The following is a 14,585-nucleotide window of genomic DNA, read 5'->3' as shown; positions in this document are numbered from 1 at the left end:
GGCTCAGTGGTAAAGAATCCACATGCCAGTGTAGGAGATGTGGATTCAATTCCTGGGTGGAGAAGTTCCCCTCGGAGATGCAAATGGCTACCCACTCCAGTATTCTTGCTTGGAGAATCACATGGACAGAGGAGCTTGGCAGGCTACAGTCCATGGAGTCGCAAAGGGTTGTACAAAACTGAGTGACTAAGCACACAATTATGATATATTTTGGTGTGCATTTGTTTGGGTTCATCTTGTTTAAGACCCTCTGTGCTTGCGGTACCTGGATAGGCTTCCTTTATCAGGTTCAGGTTGTTTTCTGCCATAATTTCATCAAATGCATCTTGACCCATTTTTCTCTCTCTTCCACTTTCAGGACCCTATAATGTGAATGTTAATATACTTGATTTTGTCCTATAAATCCCTTAAACTATTCTCATTTTTTGTTTGTTCTGATTGGGTGAATTCCATTATTCCATCTTCCAGATCATTGGTGCATTCTTTTGTATCACCTTGTCTGCTGTTAATTCCTTTTAGTGTTTTTTTCATTTCAGTTATTCTTCAGTTCTGACTAGATCTTTTTCTTATATTTTCTAGTTCCTTGTTAAAATTCTCATGGTGTTCATATATTCTTCTCCTGAATTGGTTAGTAATGCTTTGAACTCTATCTGGTCAATTGTTTATTTCTGTTTTATTACTTTGTTTTCCTAGGTTTTTCTCTTATTCTTTCAGTTAAAACAAATTCCTCTGTCTCTATGAAATTAGGTGAAAGAGTTAGTTACCAATTGCAGTCTTGAATGAGAGTCCTTGTGTGGGAGATTCCCTAATACAGGTTATGTGTGCTCCATTGCTTTGGTGGGAGAACAGGATCTCATATGAGCATCAGTTATGTTTTCCCCCAGTGTGTGCTAGAAGTTTTCGCTTTGGTAGAAGGCAGGGCTGGAGATGGGATTCCTTGGTGGCTCAGAGGGTAAAGAGTCTGCCTGCAATGTGGGAAATGTGAGTTCAATCCCTGAGTCGGGAAGATCCCCTGGAGAAGAAAATAACAACCCACTCCAGTATTCTTGCCTGGAAAATCCCATGGACAGAGGAGCCTGGCAGGCTACAGTCCATAGGGTCTCAAAGAGTTGAACACAACTGAGTAACTTCACTTGCACTTTCAGGGCTAGAGATGGAGAGATGCCGGCCAGATCCAGGTGTGAGTCAAAGCTTATCCTCTGCTCAGTGGTCAGCACCACCCTACTGGGGCTGGAGGTAGATTCCAAGGTGCTGGAACAGAAACCCTGAGGTTCAGGTCTGAGTTGACCCGATTCCTTCTAAGAGTGTGCTCTCCCCACTCCCAGAACCTTCACTTTGGCCCCAAAGGGGAGTAGTGGTGCAACAGGAGGGACTGGTCTGGGCACTCACCATACAGCTGGGCACAAGCTATATTAGTCCTAGCCAGTCAACAACCTAGACTGCTTCTGATGTTATGCCTGTGTAAGCACCATAATGGCTGCCCCGGCCCACTTGAATGCCTGTCTGGATCTGACCTACCTTTGTCCCTCATAACTGAGTTCTCTTGGCTACTACAGCACTTACTCTAGTGCTAGTGTGGATTTGTGCTGTAGATCCAGCGGGGATCCAGTGGTGCAGTGCGTGGCATGGGTCAGGGTGCGGGCTGTGTCAGCCCTAGGTGCAGAGACTTGGAAGACCTCTGACGCTATGCCTGCGTCAGCACCAGTAATGGCTGCGCTCACCCCACTCAGATGCTGTTCCAGGTCCGAGTCACTTCCGTTCCTCACAGCTGAGACCTCACCTCAGCTACAGCAGCTCTCACCCTAGGGTAGAGCCGTGTCATGAAGCAAGTAGATCCGGAGTGGGTGCTCAGTTCAGGCTGGGGCCCACACCAGCCATTGGGAGAAACCAGCCAGTGTTCCATGCAGCTTCCATCTGCATTCTCTGCCCTGTTTTGGGAGGAAGGGATCTGCATGGTACTCATGAATTGGCTTCTCACAGCCTTCCTGTTAGTCCCACTGGTCTCCACCCAGTCAAGGGGACTCATTTTCCCAGTGTCTGACCCCAGGGTTGGGGTGCCCAATAGGTGGTTTTAAACATTTATTCCTTAGGAATGATCTCTGCCCTGTAATCTCCCTCTTCTCAGTTTGCTCTAAAAGGCACAGGTCCCGGAATGATGTCTTCATTTCCTACAAGATTCCATGTAGATCTTTTTTTACAGGCTTGGTTGTACAGTATTCTTTCTGTCATTTTCCAATTAGTTTTCAGTGAGAATTTTTCCCACATGTAGATGTATTTCTGATGGGTTCATGGAGTGGGAGGGGGTGAATTCTCTATCCTCATATTCTGCCATCTTTATATCTTCCCCAGACAGATGTTTTTTAATCCCTTAATCATAAATCATGTTGGAACATCATTCTTTTTTGTTTGGGCTAAATACATCTATATGATAGTTTTATTTTAACATAGTCTGCTTCAATGCTCTTTACTTGTTGTTCTTGTTCAGTTGCTAAGTCATGTCTAACTCTTTGTAACCCCATGGAATGCAGCACGCCAGGCTTCCTTGTCCTTCACTATCTCCCAGAGTTTGAGCAAATCCATGTCCATTGATTTGGTGATGCCATCCAACCATCTCATCCTCTTTTGTCTCCTTCTCTTTCAGCCCTTGATCTTTCTCAACATCCAGGTCTTTTCCAGTGAGTTGACTCTTTGCATCAGATGGCCAAAGTATTGGAGCTTCAGCTTCAGCATCAGTATTTCCAATGAATATTCAGGGTTGATTTCCTTTAGGATTGATTGGTTGGATCTCCTTGCAGTCCAAGGGACTCTCAAGAGTCTTCTCCAGCACCACAGCTTGAAAGCATCAGTTCTTTGGCACTCAGCCTTCTTTATGGTCCAACTCTCACATCTGTACATGACTACTGGGAAAAACCATAGCTTTGACTATATGGACCTTTGTTGGTGAAGTGACGTTTCTGCTTTTTAATATGCTGTCTAGGTTTGTCATAGCTTTTCTTCCAAGGAGCAAATTTATTTTAATTTCATGGCTACAGCCACCATCTGCAGTGATTGTGGAGCCCAAGAAAGTAAAATCTGTCATTGCTTCCACTTTTTCCCCATCTATTTGCCATGAAGTGATGGGACCAGATGGCATGATCTTAGTTTTTGAATGTTGAGTTTTAAGCTGGCTTTTTCACTCTCCTCTTTCACCCTCATCAAGAGGCTCTTTAGTTCCTCTTCATTTTCTACCATTAGAGTGGTATCATCTGCATATCTGAGGTTGTTGATATTCTTCCAGGAATCTTGATTCCAGCTTGTGGTTCATGCAGCCTGGTATTTTGCTTGATGTATTCTGCATATAAGCTAAATAAGCAGGGTGATAATATATAGACTTGTTGTACTCCTTTCCCAATTTAGACCAGTCTGTTGTTCCATGTCCAGTAACTGTTACTTCTTGACTTGCATACAGGTTTCTCAGGAGACAGGTAAGGTGGTCTGGTATTCCCATCTCTTTAAGAATTTTCCAGTTTGATGTGATCCACACAGTCAAAGGCTTTAGCGAAGTCAATTAAGTAGATGTTTTTCTGGAATTCCCTTGTTTTGTCTATGGCCCAGTGGATGTTGGCAATTTGATCTCTGGTTCCTTTGCATTTTTTAAACCCAGCTTGTACACCTGGAAGCTCTTGGTTCATGTACTGTTGAAGCAAAGCTTAAAGGACTTTGAGCATTACCTTGCTAGCATGTGAAATAAGCCGAATTGTAGGGTAGTTTGAACATTCTTTGGCATTGCCCTTCTTTGGTATTGGAATGAAAACTGACCTTCTTGAGTCCTGTGGCTACTGGTGGATTTTCCAAATTTGCTGGCATATTGAGTGCAACACTTCAACAGCATCATTTTTATGATTTAAAATAGCTCAGATACTGGAAAATTGAAAAATATTTGTAAGTACTGACTTCAAATCTGTTAGAGTTTCCTTTTTTGAATAGATTTTTGAATTGCTTTCAGAAGGCACCCCACTTTCTGTAACATTGTGCTCTTAGATGCTGTTAGAGGTATATTTTTCTATATCCTCAACTTTTCCTGTTCTCTCCTTGGACACCAATGCTTTCCCAACATTTTACCTTCATTTCCTTCCTTCTGTGCACTGCAGAAAAACATATGCACCCTCCCATTTGGGTGGAAGAATATGGAGATTTCAGGATTAATATAATAATGAATTAAGTCCAGGCTCACTTTAATTTATATGCAGAATGGAAACTTCTTTTCATTTGATAAGCCTCTCCCATCTTTGTTAAAATGTGATGCTCTTAGTACTATGTATATTAAAGGGCCAGAGTATGAAGATGTCCATATTTTTAAGTCAGCAGTAGATGGGCATTTTACTTCATTCATAAGATTGTTTTTTCCATTTGCTTATTCTGAATCATACCGTAGAAAAAAGGACTGGAAAAAAAGATCTGAGGTGTTAAAAAAAATTGTGACTTCAAATAGTAAAATTGAATTGATTGCTTTTAAATGTGTCACATAACAGCCCTCATTCTTCCCAGCACAGAAACCATTAGAGAAGATATTGCCAGTTTATATGCTGTTTCATTTTAAGCAATTGGAAAGTCGTAAATGGGGAGAAGAGAACAGTTCAAGTTTGGCCTGATAAATTTTAAGAGAGTCCGTGACTGTGACATCATCCTGATGCCCAAGGCTTGCATAAAGTGATACAGTTTTCATGAGTAAATGAATTTGTTTTAATGGGGGTTGGCTTTGTTTTCGGGTTATTATTAATTCACTAAGGATGGGAAGTAACTCAGTTAGGTTCTGAGAAGTTGTCAATACCCATTTTAGCACGAAGAGTAGAAACATAGTATATGAGAAGTAACTTTGGAGAAGTAATTTATTCCTACTATATTGGTAAGGTATTTCATCAATGATTTATTGAATTGTATTCTTATAATTATATTTTAAAACACAAATATTTGCAAACATCTAAGAATAATATTTGCAAGAAACTGGAAAAAAATGTCAAGACACAATTTCATATCCATGGTCTGCAATAATGATTTTAGTTCAGTTTTGTCCCCATATCTTATGCCAACAAAGACTGATTTATAAAGCATGTTCCTCAGTCCAGAACCAGATAATACTGAAGATAATTGCTATGCCTGGTTAGAGTTTAAGAGCAATTTCCTGAGACACCACTTGTAAAAGTGAAAGAACATACATTGGAATGAGTGCTGGTCAGCTATACAGTAAAAGAAAATAAGGAACTGTTGCATGCAGTCTGCTTTCCAATATTAGTTTAAATAATAACTGTATTATACCTGATGATCCCACAGAACTTTTAATACTGTCAATTTACTGTGTGGAGTCACAATCTCGTTTTAAACTTTCCAGGCACATAGAAAAATCCAATCAATCATTGTCCAATTTCAAACAATTTATTTACATATGTGATCAGTACTTTATCACCTAAAAGTGGGAGTTATTATTAAAATATAAAGCAGGATTTGGATTTCTTCTGGAAATCAAATGACTTTTTTTTTTTAATATAAAAAGAACCATTAGTATACAGGACATTTTAAAATAACCCTGAGAACTGCAATATTATTTTATATTTTCATTTAAAGAAACTCATTAAATTTTAAGTTTGAAGATTTAATATATAATTCAATTTTAGAATAGACTCATACGTTTGATAAGGAATATCTGAACCTAAGAAAAATTTTAGCTTGAGTTAAACCAGTGATAGTGATGTTTAATCTCACCTTAGAAAACTATTGTTAATTCGTGTTCACATTCTTTACACTATGTAAACTTATCCCTGCCTTTAAACTAATGAGATTTGCTTCTTATGAAACTGGCCAAAACCAAAAGAGGGACTGAGAAAACCTTCGGCAAATTAAAAAACCAACTAATTTAGGCCATTCTTTGGGTTTAAAAAAAGAATCCATTTCTTCTCCATTTATCTTTAACTTACTTACTTTTCATAAATTATCAGCTTCAGTTATTTGGTTTGGCAATCAATGCACAGAGAGGAAAAGTGAAAAACCATTTTAAAGATAAATCTAGACTTTAAAAGAAATCAAGATATTTGATACAGAGGAAATCTTATCCTGGTAGGTGTGTTTTTCTAGCTTAAAGAAATGAAAATGCAGAGAGTTTTTTTCTTATCTAAATCTTTATTAGAAGAAAAAAAACAGATTTAAAACAATGAGTAACAACATAGTAAATATTAAACACTTCAGTTATCAAAGCTATTTAGACAATAGGTCCCTAATATTTCTGCACAGCAGAAGCACACTGGTTACAGAGCTCAGACTGTCATGTGCTCATGTGAGTTCGTTTTTGGCATAAAAGAATATCCAAAGTCACAGTTAAATATGATAGTAGATAAACTGCTAGTAACTTACACAGTTGATTCTCAAAGCTTTCACAACTTATCACTGTGTGTTGACATTCCCTTAGGGTGATTGTTTTATGGACTCTTTCTATAACACCAAGTAACAAACTGAATTCATTTTCTTTCAAGTTAGCAGTACTAATAAAATTATTTAAAACTGAATTAGAAATTATGTTCCTGTTCATATTAGTACAATAAAAAAGTATAGTAAGTAAACTGATTAGTTCATATCAAAAGTTAGAGAATGGAAATAACATACTTAGTACACTCATGGACAATAAATCAATTGAAAATGGAACTTTTCAGTACACGATATCTGTGAGCACCCTTTCCAAGGGGGTAAAGTTTCCCTTTGTGATTTCTTAAAGTTTCCCTTTCCAATCTGTGTAAAACACTGATAAATGTAGTCTTATACCTATTTTATTTTCAAAGATCTATCATAGAAAAGATTACATTTTAAATTCACTTTTAGTAAAAAAAAAAAAAGCAAACAAACCCAACAAGTGTCCTTTCAGGTTTTTTTCTTGCGTGTAGTACACATTCATGAACGTCCACTAGGCGCAAGGGAAATTGTTTATGCTGCAAAATGTAGTCTATATAGTGAGACTATCAAACATAGTGAAATGACAAATGGTTTCCAACCAGTAAGAGGAAAACAAATGCAAGAAGACTTGTTTTAATCACTAAACATTGCAGATTTTTTTTTTTAAACAATGTTTGTAAACTTGCCCACAAAAGCTGGGTGATATTAAACAGCCAGTAAGGCACTTTGTCAGAGAGGACGAAGTAGTAAAGGCTGGATGACTGACAGTTTGTTTAATAGCAAACAGTCTATACTTAGAGCAAAATCTGGAGTGGAGTGCTCCTTTTACCGATTTACTGTCAAATGGGAGTGGGGAAAACTTTAAAATCTTCTCTTTCACTTTGCTTACCAATTTTCCCTGCAGAAGTGTTTTAGTTGTAATTTAAAAAATATATTAGGAGCTATTAGTTTAAATAATGTATCATTTTCAATCTAATATTAAAAACAATATTAACATATTCACTAGCATTTTCAAAACATCCAAGCCATTCTCTTTAAAAATGAATTACCAAACAGAAGATCTTAGTATAAAAAATGTTTCATGTTATTAACAATTCCCTTGCAACTTCTGATGGCTTCACATATTACAATAAAAGCTTTGGTATAAAACATGCAAATCAAAGCCAACAAGGTGGTGAATACAGGGTTCCGCACTCAGAGTGTGTATGGGAGAAGTGCAGCACAGACGCGGGAGAAGTGCAGCACAGACGCAGGAGATGAGCAAAGGTGACGCCGCTGCAGGATGGCCCGAGTTTGCACTTCTACTGCTTCTTGGTTTCTACATTTCGCTTGTTCATAATCTTCATCAGAGACTGACTCATGTAATAGGGTTTTTCGGCAGAACCATCGTTTCTTTCTAAATCTTCCACTAGGAGGAAGAATGGCACAGGGTAAATATCAAAGCACAAGTGTAAGAGAAGTAACATCGCCATCTGCTGTATACTTGCTTCACAGCAGTTCAAAATGTTATTTAAAAAAACAGCATAGTTTAGCATCAATGTTACTGTAAACATAACTATGAGAAAACAATCAGCCCTTGTTATTATGTCAGTAAGATAGTATCTCATTCTGTGTACCAGGTCTGATTCTGCCAATAGCACCTGCCTCTCAGCTGCACAATTGAGAAAACAAGTTTTCTCTTCTTTTAGAGAGCAAACGTAATTATACAAAAATCAAGAGATATATGAGGAATTTTTAAATTCACCTTCACTTTCCTAAAACGTATTATGTATTGAATTTGCCTTCTAACTTACTGTATTAATTCAAAATTGCTTTTGTGTTTCAAGCAACAATTTAAGCAGTCTAGTTTTCTAAAAAGATTTGTAAATTTTCAGTATATTTCAAGTCCTTGAACTGCAAATTTTGAGACATATTGCATCATTTTCTCCATTTTTTCACTGTTATTTAATTTCTTTCTAAGTGGCTTCCAAAGCTTTCTCAAGAACAACACCCATTTTTCTCTAAATATTTCAATTACACAAAGGTAATTAATGAAAAATACTTTTCTAACTAGATTAAGCACATAATATGGGTTAAAACTTTTCTGCTTAGAGCTTTCTAATTATTAAAAAATTATTAAGAAATACTGAACCAAACAACATTCCTTTTCCTATGATTTTGCACCCAAGAGTTATATTCTTATAGTCAAGTTTAGAATGTATCTCCATACTGTTCAATGAATACTTTTTTACTGTGGCGAGTCTTCTGGTCTAATCAGCAGTTTTAATGTTAAGCATTTAATACATGGGTCCCATCTAGTACCAAGAATCTAAAAATAGAAGTTATGACTGCTAGCAATCTCCAAATGAATCTCCTTTGTCTTTCATAATTTTCTAATTCCTAGAATAGCCAAGAATATAAGTAGAAAATAAGCAACTAATTTCCCACACGTTGATTTATGTTTTATTTATTTCTCAACTTTTATGTGCATCAGAATCACTAGAGAACTTTTTAATAATTCACAAGCTGCCCCACACAAAAATACTTACATCAGAGTCTCTTGGGGTGGGGAGCACAGGTAGCAATATTTATAACAGATTCTCAGAGTGATTCTGATACATACACAGAAAATTAAAAATTGTTTTGTTTCATCATTATGAATTTTTCAACTACTCCTAAAAGGGGACTTATTCCTTATAATTTTCAGCACTTAAGATAGAGGTAACTATTTGACTAGATTTTTGTTGTGAACCTTGTATTTCTTTTTAATTTTAAATTGGAGTATAGCCAATTAACAATGTTGTGATAGTTTTATGCACACAGACGAGGGACTCAGCATACATATACATGTATCCATTCTCCCCCAAACTCCCCTCTCATCCAGGTATATTATTGAATAAGATAATAATAACAACTATCTAGAAATATAGGTTGTCACTCTTCTCTGAATTATACTTCAAGGAGCATGAGAGTGAAGAAGGCTTTTGCCAAGATATGAAGCCAAATGATGCTTTTGATTACAATCATAAAAGAAAGTAAGCCAAGAATAAGATGGGGGCCATATAAGGACCAATATTTTGAAACTCTCCCTTATTCATTGGCTTCTTGTTATTAAGCTGGTAGAAAGTCAGTGACCCCACATTTCAGGGTTGTTAAATAAATTACTAGTCATGTTAATTTATAACACAGTTTTACATTTCTAACTCTCTTCTTGAATACATGGATTATATCCAGATCATACTCCTTTTTGTCAAGACATAAATAATCCTTATACACAAACTTAGTGTAAAAGCCAAAAGGACACTGTTGACCCAGTACTCCTTTGGGGTACATTTTCACACTGTTCGCCATATCTTATGCTCTTGTACACAGGAGATGGATAGACAAGGTATGTGGGTGTCTGATTCATGCTTTGCTCCACCATGGAAAAGACTAAGGCATGGCTGACAGAACCTGGTTTGTTGGTCTGGTCAGCAGCGGTGGAAGAATACCTTCCCTCCTGAACCCTTCAGGAAGAGATCTCCTAATCCACAGTATGCCCCTTGTAAAGGTACCAGCTGAGGTACCTATGGAGGGCTAATGTATCCTTAGGGTAAAATCTGAAGTCTTACTTATCTTTTCTCTTTTTTCACTGAAAGTTAAGCTAAAATTAAACCTTTTATAGAACAAACCCACATGATCTCTTTAATCTAGAAAAACAGGCATGCTCATAAAAGATTTAATCACTCTTCTGAAACACATCTATACCCATTTCTTATATGGTGGGCATAAAGATTAATCTCTATTTGGGTTATAGACAAAGGGTGCGAGTTATGTGGCCATCTCAGTTCTGCTCAGAATATTTTCATGGTGGCCTCAGGTTCATATTATTAAAAATGATATTCCAGAACTCAGATTCAACTTTAATTTCATGACAACAAAATGGCCTATGAAGGCTCCATGGTAATTTTTACCTAGTAATGCTCTCTGTGGAACCTGTATAACCTTAGCATCTATATGTTCATTATGGTCTTGAATCACTTACTGAAATATATTTCCCAGGGAACCATTAATATAAGTTTAATCACAGTTTAGGATGTTGTCCACTTGCTTTAACAGTATAAATATAACCATAGCACCACATTTACAAATTTAGTACCATATGCTGGTTAACTATAAATCAACCTGTTTATGGCTAATTGATTAGACATTTATAGTGCTTTCAAAAATTTCCTGAATATCTTTTACAAATATACATTTGTAAAAAGAAAGGTCATCAAAGTGCTGCAATGGAAAACAGCATGCCAAGTTATAAAAGTTTGGAAACACTTTCAGCTATAGACTTTAAGAAAACATGTGACGTTTACAGCTTGCTCCTCAGCTGGAACCACAGTCTATAAAGTATCCTAGTTCACAGAGGCTACTGTCATCAACTGCCTGATACCTCAGACGGTACCAGGTTCTTGCTTTTCAGGAATAGGTACTGAAATTTCACATTACTTAAAAGCATCATTTTCCAATACAAATGACCTAATTTACAAAACTTCTACTTAAAAGTGAATGGCACTGTTTGAAGCTTTTCTACTTTTTCTGCTTCTGGGGAACTAGTTGCTTCTTGTTCAGAATTCCGTGCAGGGTAGGGGTTATGAAGTAGGGTTTTTCTGTTGATCCATCATTTCTTTCCAGATCTTCACCTGTATATGCAGCAGCCAAAGCAGGCAAAAGCAGCAAGCAGCAGCAGAATAATTATATGCATTTTTAGAATTTGGAGAGTTGAACAGGGAAAAACCAGAGAAAGCAGTGTTAGAAAGTCAAATATAAGACAAATTAGTGCAGTTAAGTAGCCAATGCTAGTCAAAGTTAGAAGCTTCAACTTCTGCCAGGAAGCACTAAAACTTTGTAAATCCCACCCACTCCCAAAGAGGTTTATTTTGATAATTTAAAGGTTAATAAGATCTTTAATGTACTTTCAAAGGTGTTATCTTTAAATTCTGCAACTGTTCAGTTCATAAAGGTAAACTGCCCTATCCTCTGAGATGAAGCTGAATAAAAAGTGTGGCATGATACATGTAGAGAATACTTGAATTTCAGAGTTCAAAGTTGCTCTTAATGGTAATTCACACCCTAATGTTACAGATGAAGAAACTGAGACCCAGGGATGTGAAATGATTCTCCTAAAGTTGAAAGCTCTGGGGCAATCAGGATGAGGTGAGGACCCAGTTTCCAGACACCTACTTCAGATCTCATGCTGCTAACTAAAAGGTGCCTTGTCCTAAGTCCTTGCAGTTTGCCTCAGATTACATTCAAAAACTAATGCAATGTCTTATGACTTTTGTAATATATGAGTTTATATTCCTGCTTTGCTTAAGCTAATAGTAAGATGATGGGTATTCACTGAGCACACATCTGCTGGGTGGTTGGGGGAAAGGATCAGAATGATGCTGAGAAGCAAGGAGAAGTTTACATAGAATTAAATATCTTGCAGATACATATAATTCACAATTGATAATATCTCAATAAATATATAAATGCAACTTGATTCTGTTTTTACTAGTATATTAAAATATTATATTATTTTTAGCCTTTATTTATTATGAAATAAAGGATAATAAATATTATATAAAACCATATAGCATAATCACTTAGAATATATCTAAGTTATTTTTCACCATACTCTCTAAGAAATGGTTGGATTATTGGTTTATCCGATTTTTACAGTGGACCTCACAGTGACTTTCCTCAGCTACAAAATGAAAAGCTAAGGAGGAAACATCATAGATGCTGAACATTTTTGTTCTTTTTTCCTTAATCATATTTCTATATCACATATTTTTATATCATTATTACTTTTGAGGAATGGGTAGGAACTACAGTATCAATCACATAATAATGATAATAATCATCTACAAGTATTGTTTTCTCCTATCTTGGGGTCAGAATTCTCATTTCTTTGTAATGTTGAAAGGATGCTACGTTACTATAAAATAGAGTATTTGCAAGTGGTTCGCATTTTTAAACATACCAGTTTTCTGGCAGTCAAGATAATAGGTATAAAGAGGTATGCAGAAACAACAACAAAAGGTACAGTTCCACACAATCAGAATTTGGTTTGGAATATCATTTAAGGAGAATATTTTCCAAAGTTAGATGTTGCTCAAAGTAACAGCTGGAGAGGGAAGAGAAACAGTTTAGTTTCTCTTGTTCTTTATTATCAATGACAAGAATATTGAAGAAAAAAAAAGTTCCCGTTCAACACATGATGTTTTGAACAAGGCTGAAATTATACCTGATTTTTAAGAACTTGGTAATATAGATGAGTAGAATATAGTAATATTGACAAGTGCCAAACATTTCTTCATTCTCAAATTTAGAATCCACTGTCAAAATTAATATCCACAAGACTTGCCAAAGCTTCCAAAGACTGGAAACTGGTAGGTTCTAGACATTTCCTCGGATACATTTTGAGAAAACTTTTCAGTTACAAAAATGGGGAAGATCCCAGTGGGCTCTCCCAGTTTGACTCCCATAATTAGCATTTGAGATGAAAGCTTTCTGAACACTTGAACGCTCTGTCTCTTCTATGTCTTGAGCTACCTTATTCCCGTGTTCCTTCTTCCATCTCACACCTGGGCTGAAGTTTGTTCATGTGGTATTTTGCATATGGCTTTTCCTGACAAACCACTGGGGCGCTGGGGAAGGTCAGACATTCCCGTTCCATGTACAGCCGAAGGGAGAGCTTTGTGCACAAAGGTCTCCCGATTTCTTTGTCCAGTCATTGAAAATGGATTTGTAAATTTTCAGAAAGGAAAAAGAGATCCAACCATTTTCTAGAAGATTTTTTCCTTCAATATAACTCCCTATGAAATATATGTATGTGTGTGTGTGTGTGTGTGCTTAGCCGCTCAGTTGTGTCTGACGCCTTATGGCACCATGGACTGTAGGCTTCTCTGTCCATGGGATTCTCCAGGCAAAAATACTAGAGTGGGTTGCCATGCCCTACTCCAGGGGATCTTCCCAACTCAGGGATTGAACCCAGGTGTCCCGCATTCCAGGTGGTACACACACTCACACACACATACACACATTATCTCCTATCCTGACCCCAGCATGCAGTTATACCAAAAAAACCCACTAAACTGTTCATTTTATACAGGTGGATCACTCAGTAATGCACTGTAATAGAATGTTTTCTCTGCTTCTCTTAAAAGCAATGTGCCAGAGAAATAATCTCTCAGAGGGTATTAGCTGTAGGGATAACAAGCTCTGTTCTTTCATCTGTTGACCTTACTTTATCTAGGCTGAAGATGACAACAGATCAAGCTCCTGATGGGCACTAGGTTCCCCAGGGCTTTTAAGATGAGGTACTAATAGGAAACATACCCGTTCTGTGTTTGTGAGTAGCACATGCTCCATAGAGGCACAGTGCAGAAGTCAGTGATGAAAGCCCTAATGAAATATTTTAACGATCAGCATCAGAGTTCATCTAAACATTTCCAAGACAGGCCTCTCTATTAATCCTATCTAACTGTCATTGTGTTACCTAGTGTGAATTGGCTCTATGTATCTTTGAAATCGTTGCCAGCTTGGCTTTATCAGAAACTATAATGGCTCTCCTCAGGAGTTCCCAAAGCCCAGCCTCAAAGCCCAGTTAAGTCTTCAGGTGTTAACGAAGCATAACAGAAGCCAATCATTACTACAAATTTGAACACATTTTCAGAAATTAAAAAATAATTTCATGCTAACACCATGCCATGATGCCTGACTCTCCTGTGCTTTGCAAATATCATCTCTCAGCTGTTAAATTTTAAAAAGAATCTACTAGACAGTGTCTCTTTCCAAATAAACACTGTTTTGCAGTTGCAGCCAGGTCATAGCAAATCCACAGCCAGCTAAAGACATGGGTGTAAACCTTTTCATCTTTTGGTTATCCACTGAAGAGGGAAAACACATATACTGAAAACTTACAGAAGCAGATGAAAATTGTTTCAATACACATTGCATAGACGCTGAAGAATCCATGTGCAATTATGTAAGATCCAACAATCACTGTCTGTAAATGAGTAGAGAAAAGAATGAAGATGTGGTAAATTTGTCCAAAAGAACAATAATGCAGTTTTAAATGAAATCATGATAAGGAAGCTTTGAAGTACTCTTTGATGGAAAAGATTTCAATATAGAAATGTAAAAGATTCAATGATAATTCTTTTGAG

General features: G+C 36.9%; 1 protein-coding gene across 1 annotated transcript in view; it reads right to left on the bottom strand.

Moving 5' to 3' along the window:
* Window positions 1-7,673: 7,673 nt before the first annotated feature.
* LOC120856559 (choline transporter-like protein 5) overlaps window positions 7,674-14,585 on the bottom strand; it is a 151,026-nt gene continuing 144,114 nt past the window's right edge. Inside the window, exons 21-22 of the mRNA XM_040231928.1 lie at window positions 14,341-14,425; window positions 7,674-7,825 (exon numbers count right to left, since the gene is read on the bottom strand). Coding sequence (XP_040087862.1) covers window positions 7,719-7,825; window positions 14,341-14,425 — 192 coding nt within the window. The 3' untranslated portion in view covers window positions 7,674-7,718. The remainder of the gene's footprint in view (window positions 7,826-14,340; window positions 14,426-14,585) is intronic.

This window comes from Oryx dammah, unplaced genomic scaffold (genome assembly GCF_014754425.2).
Source record: "Oryx dammah isolate SB20612 unplaced genomic scaffold, SCBI_Odam_1.1 HiC_scaffold_28, whole genome shotgun sequence".
Lineage (NCBI taxonomy): Eukaryota > Metazoa > Chordata > Mammalia > Artiodactyla > Bovidae > Oryx > Oryx dammah.
Note: the sequence above shows the minus strand (reverse complement) of the source record. Positions and strands in the feature narration are given on the sequence as shown.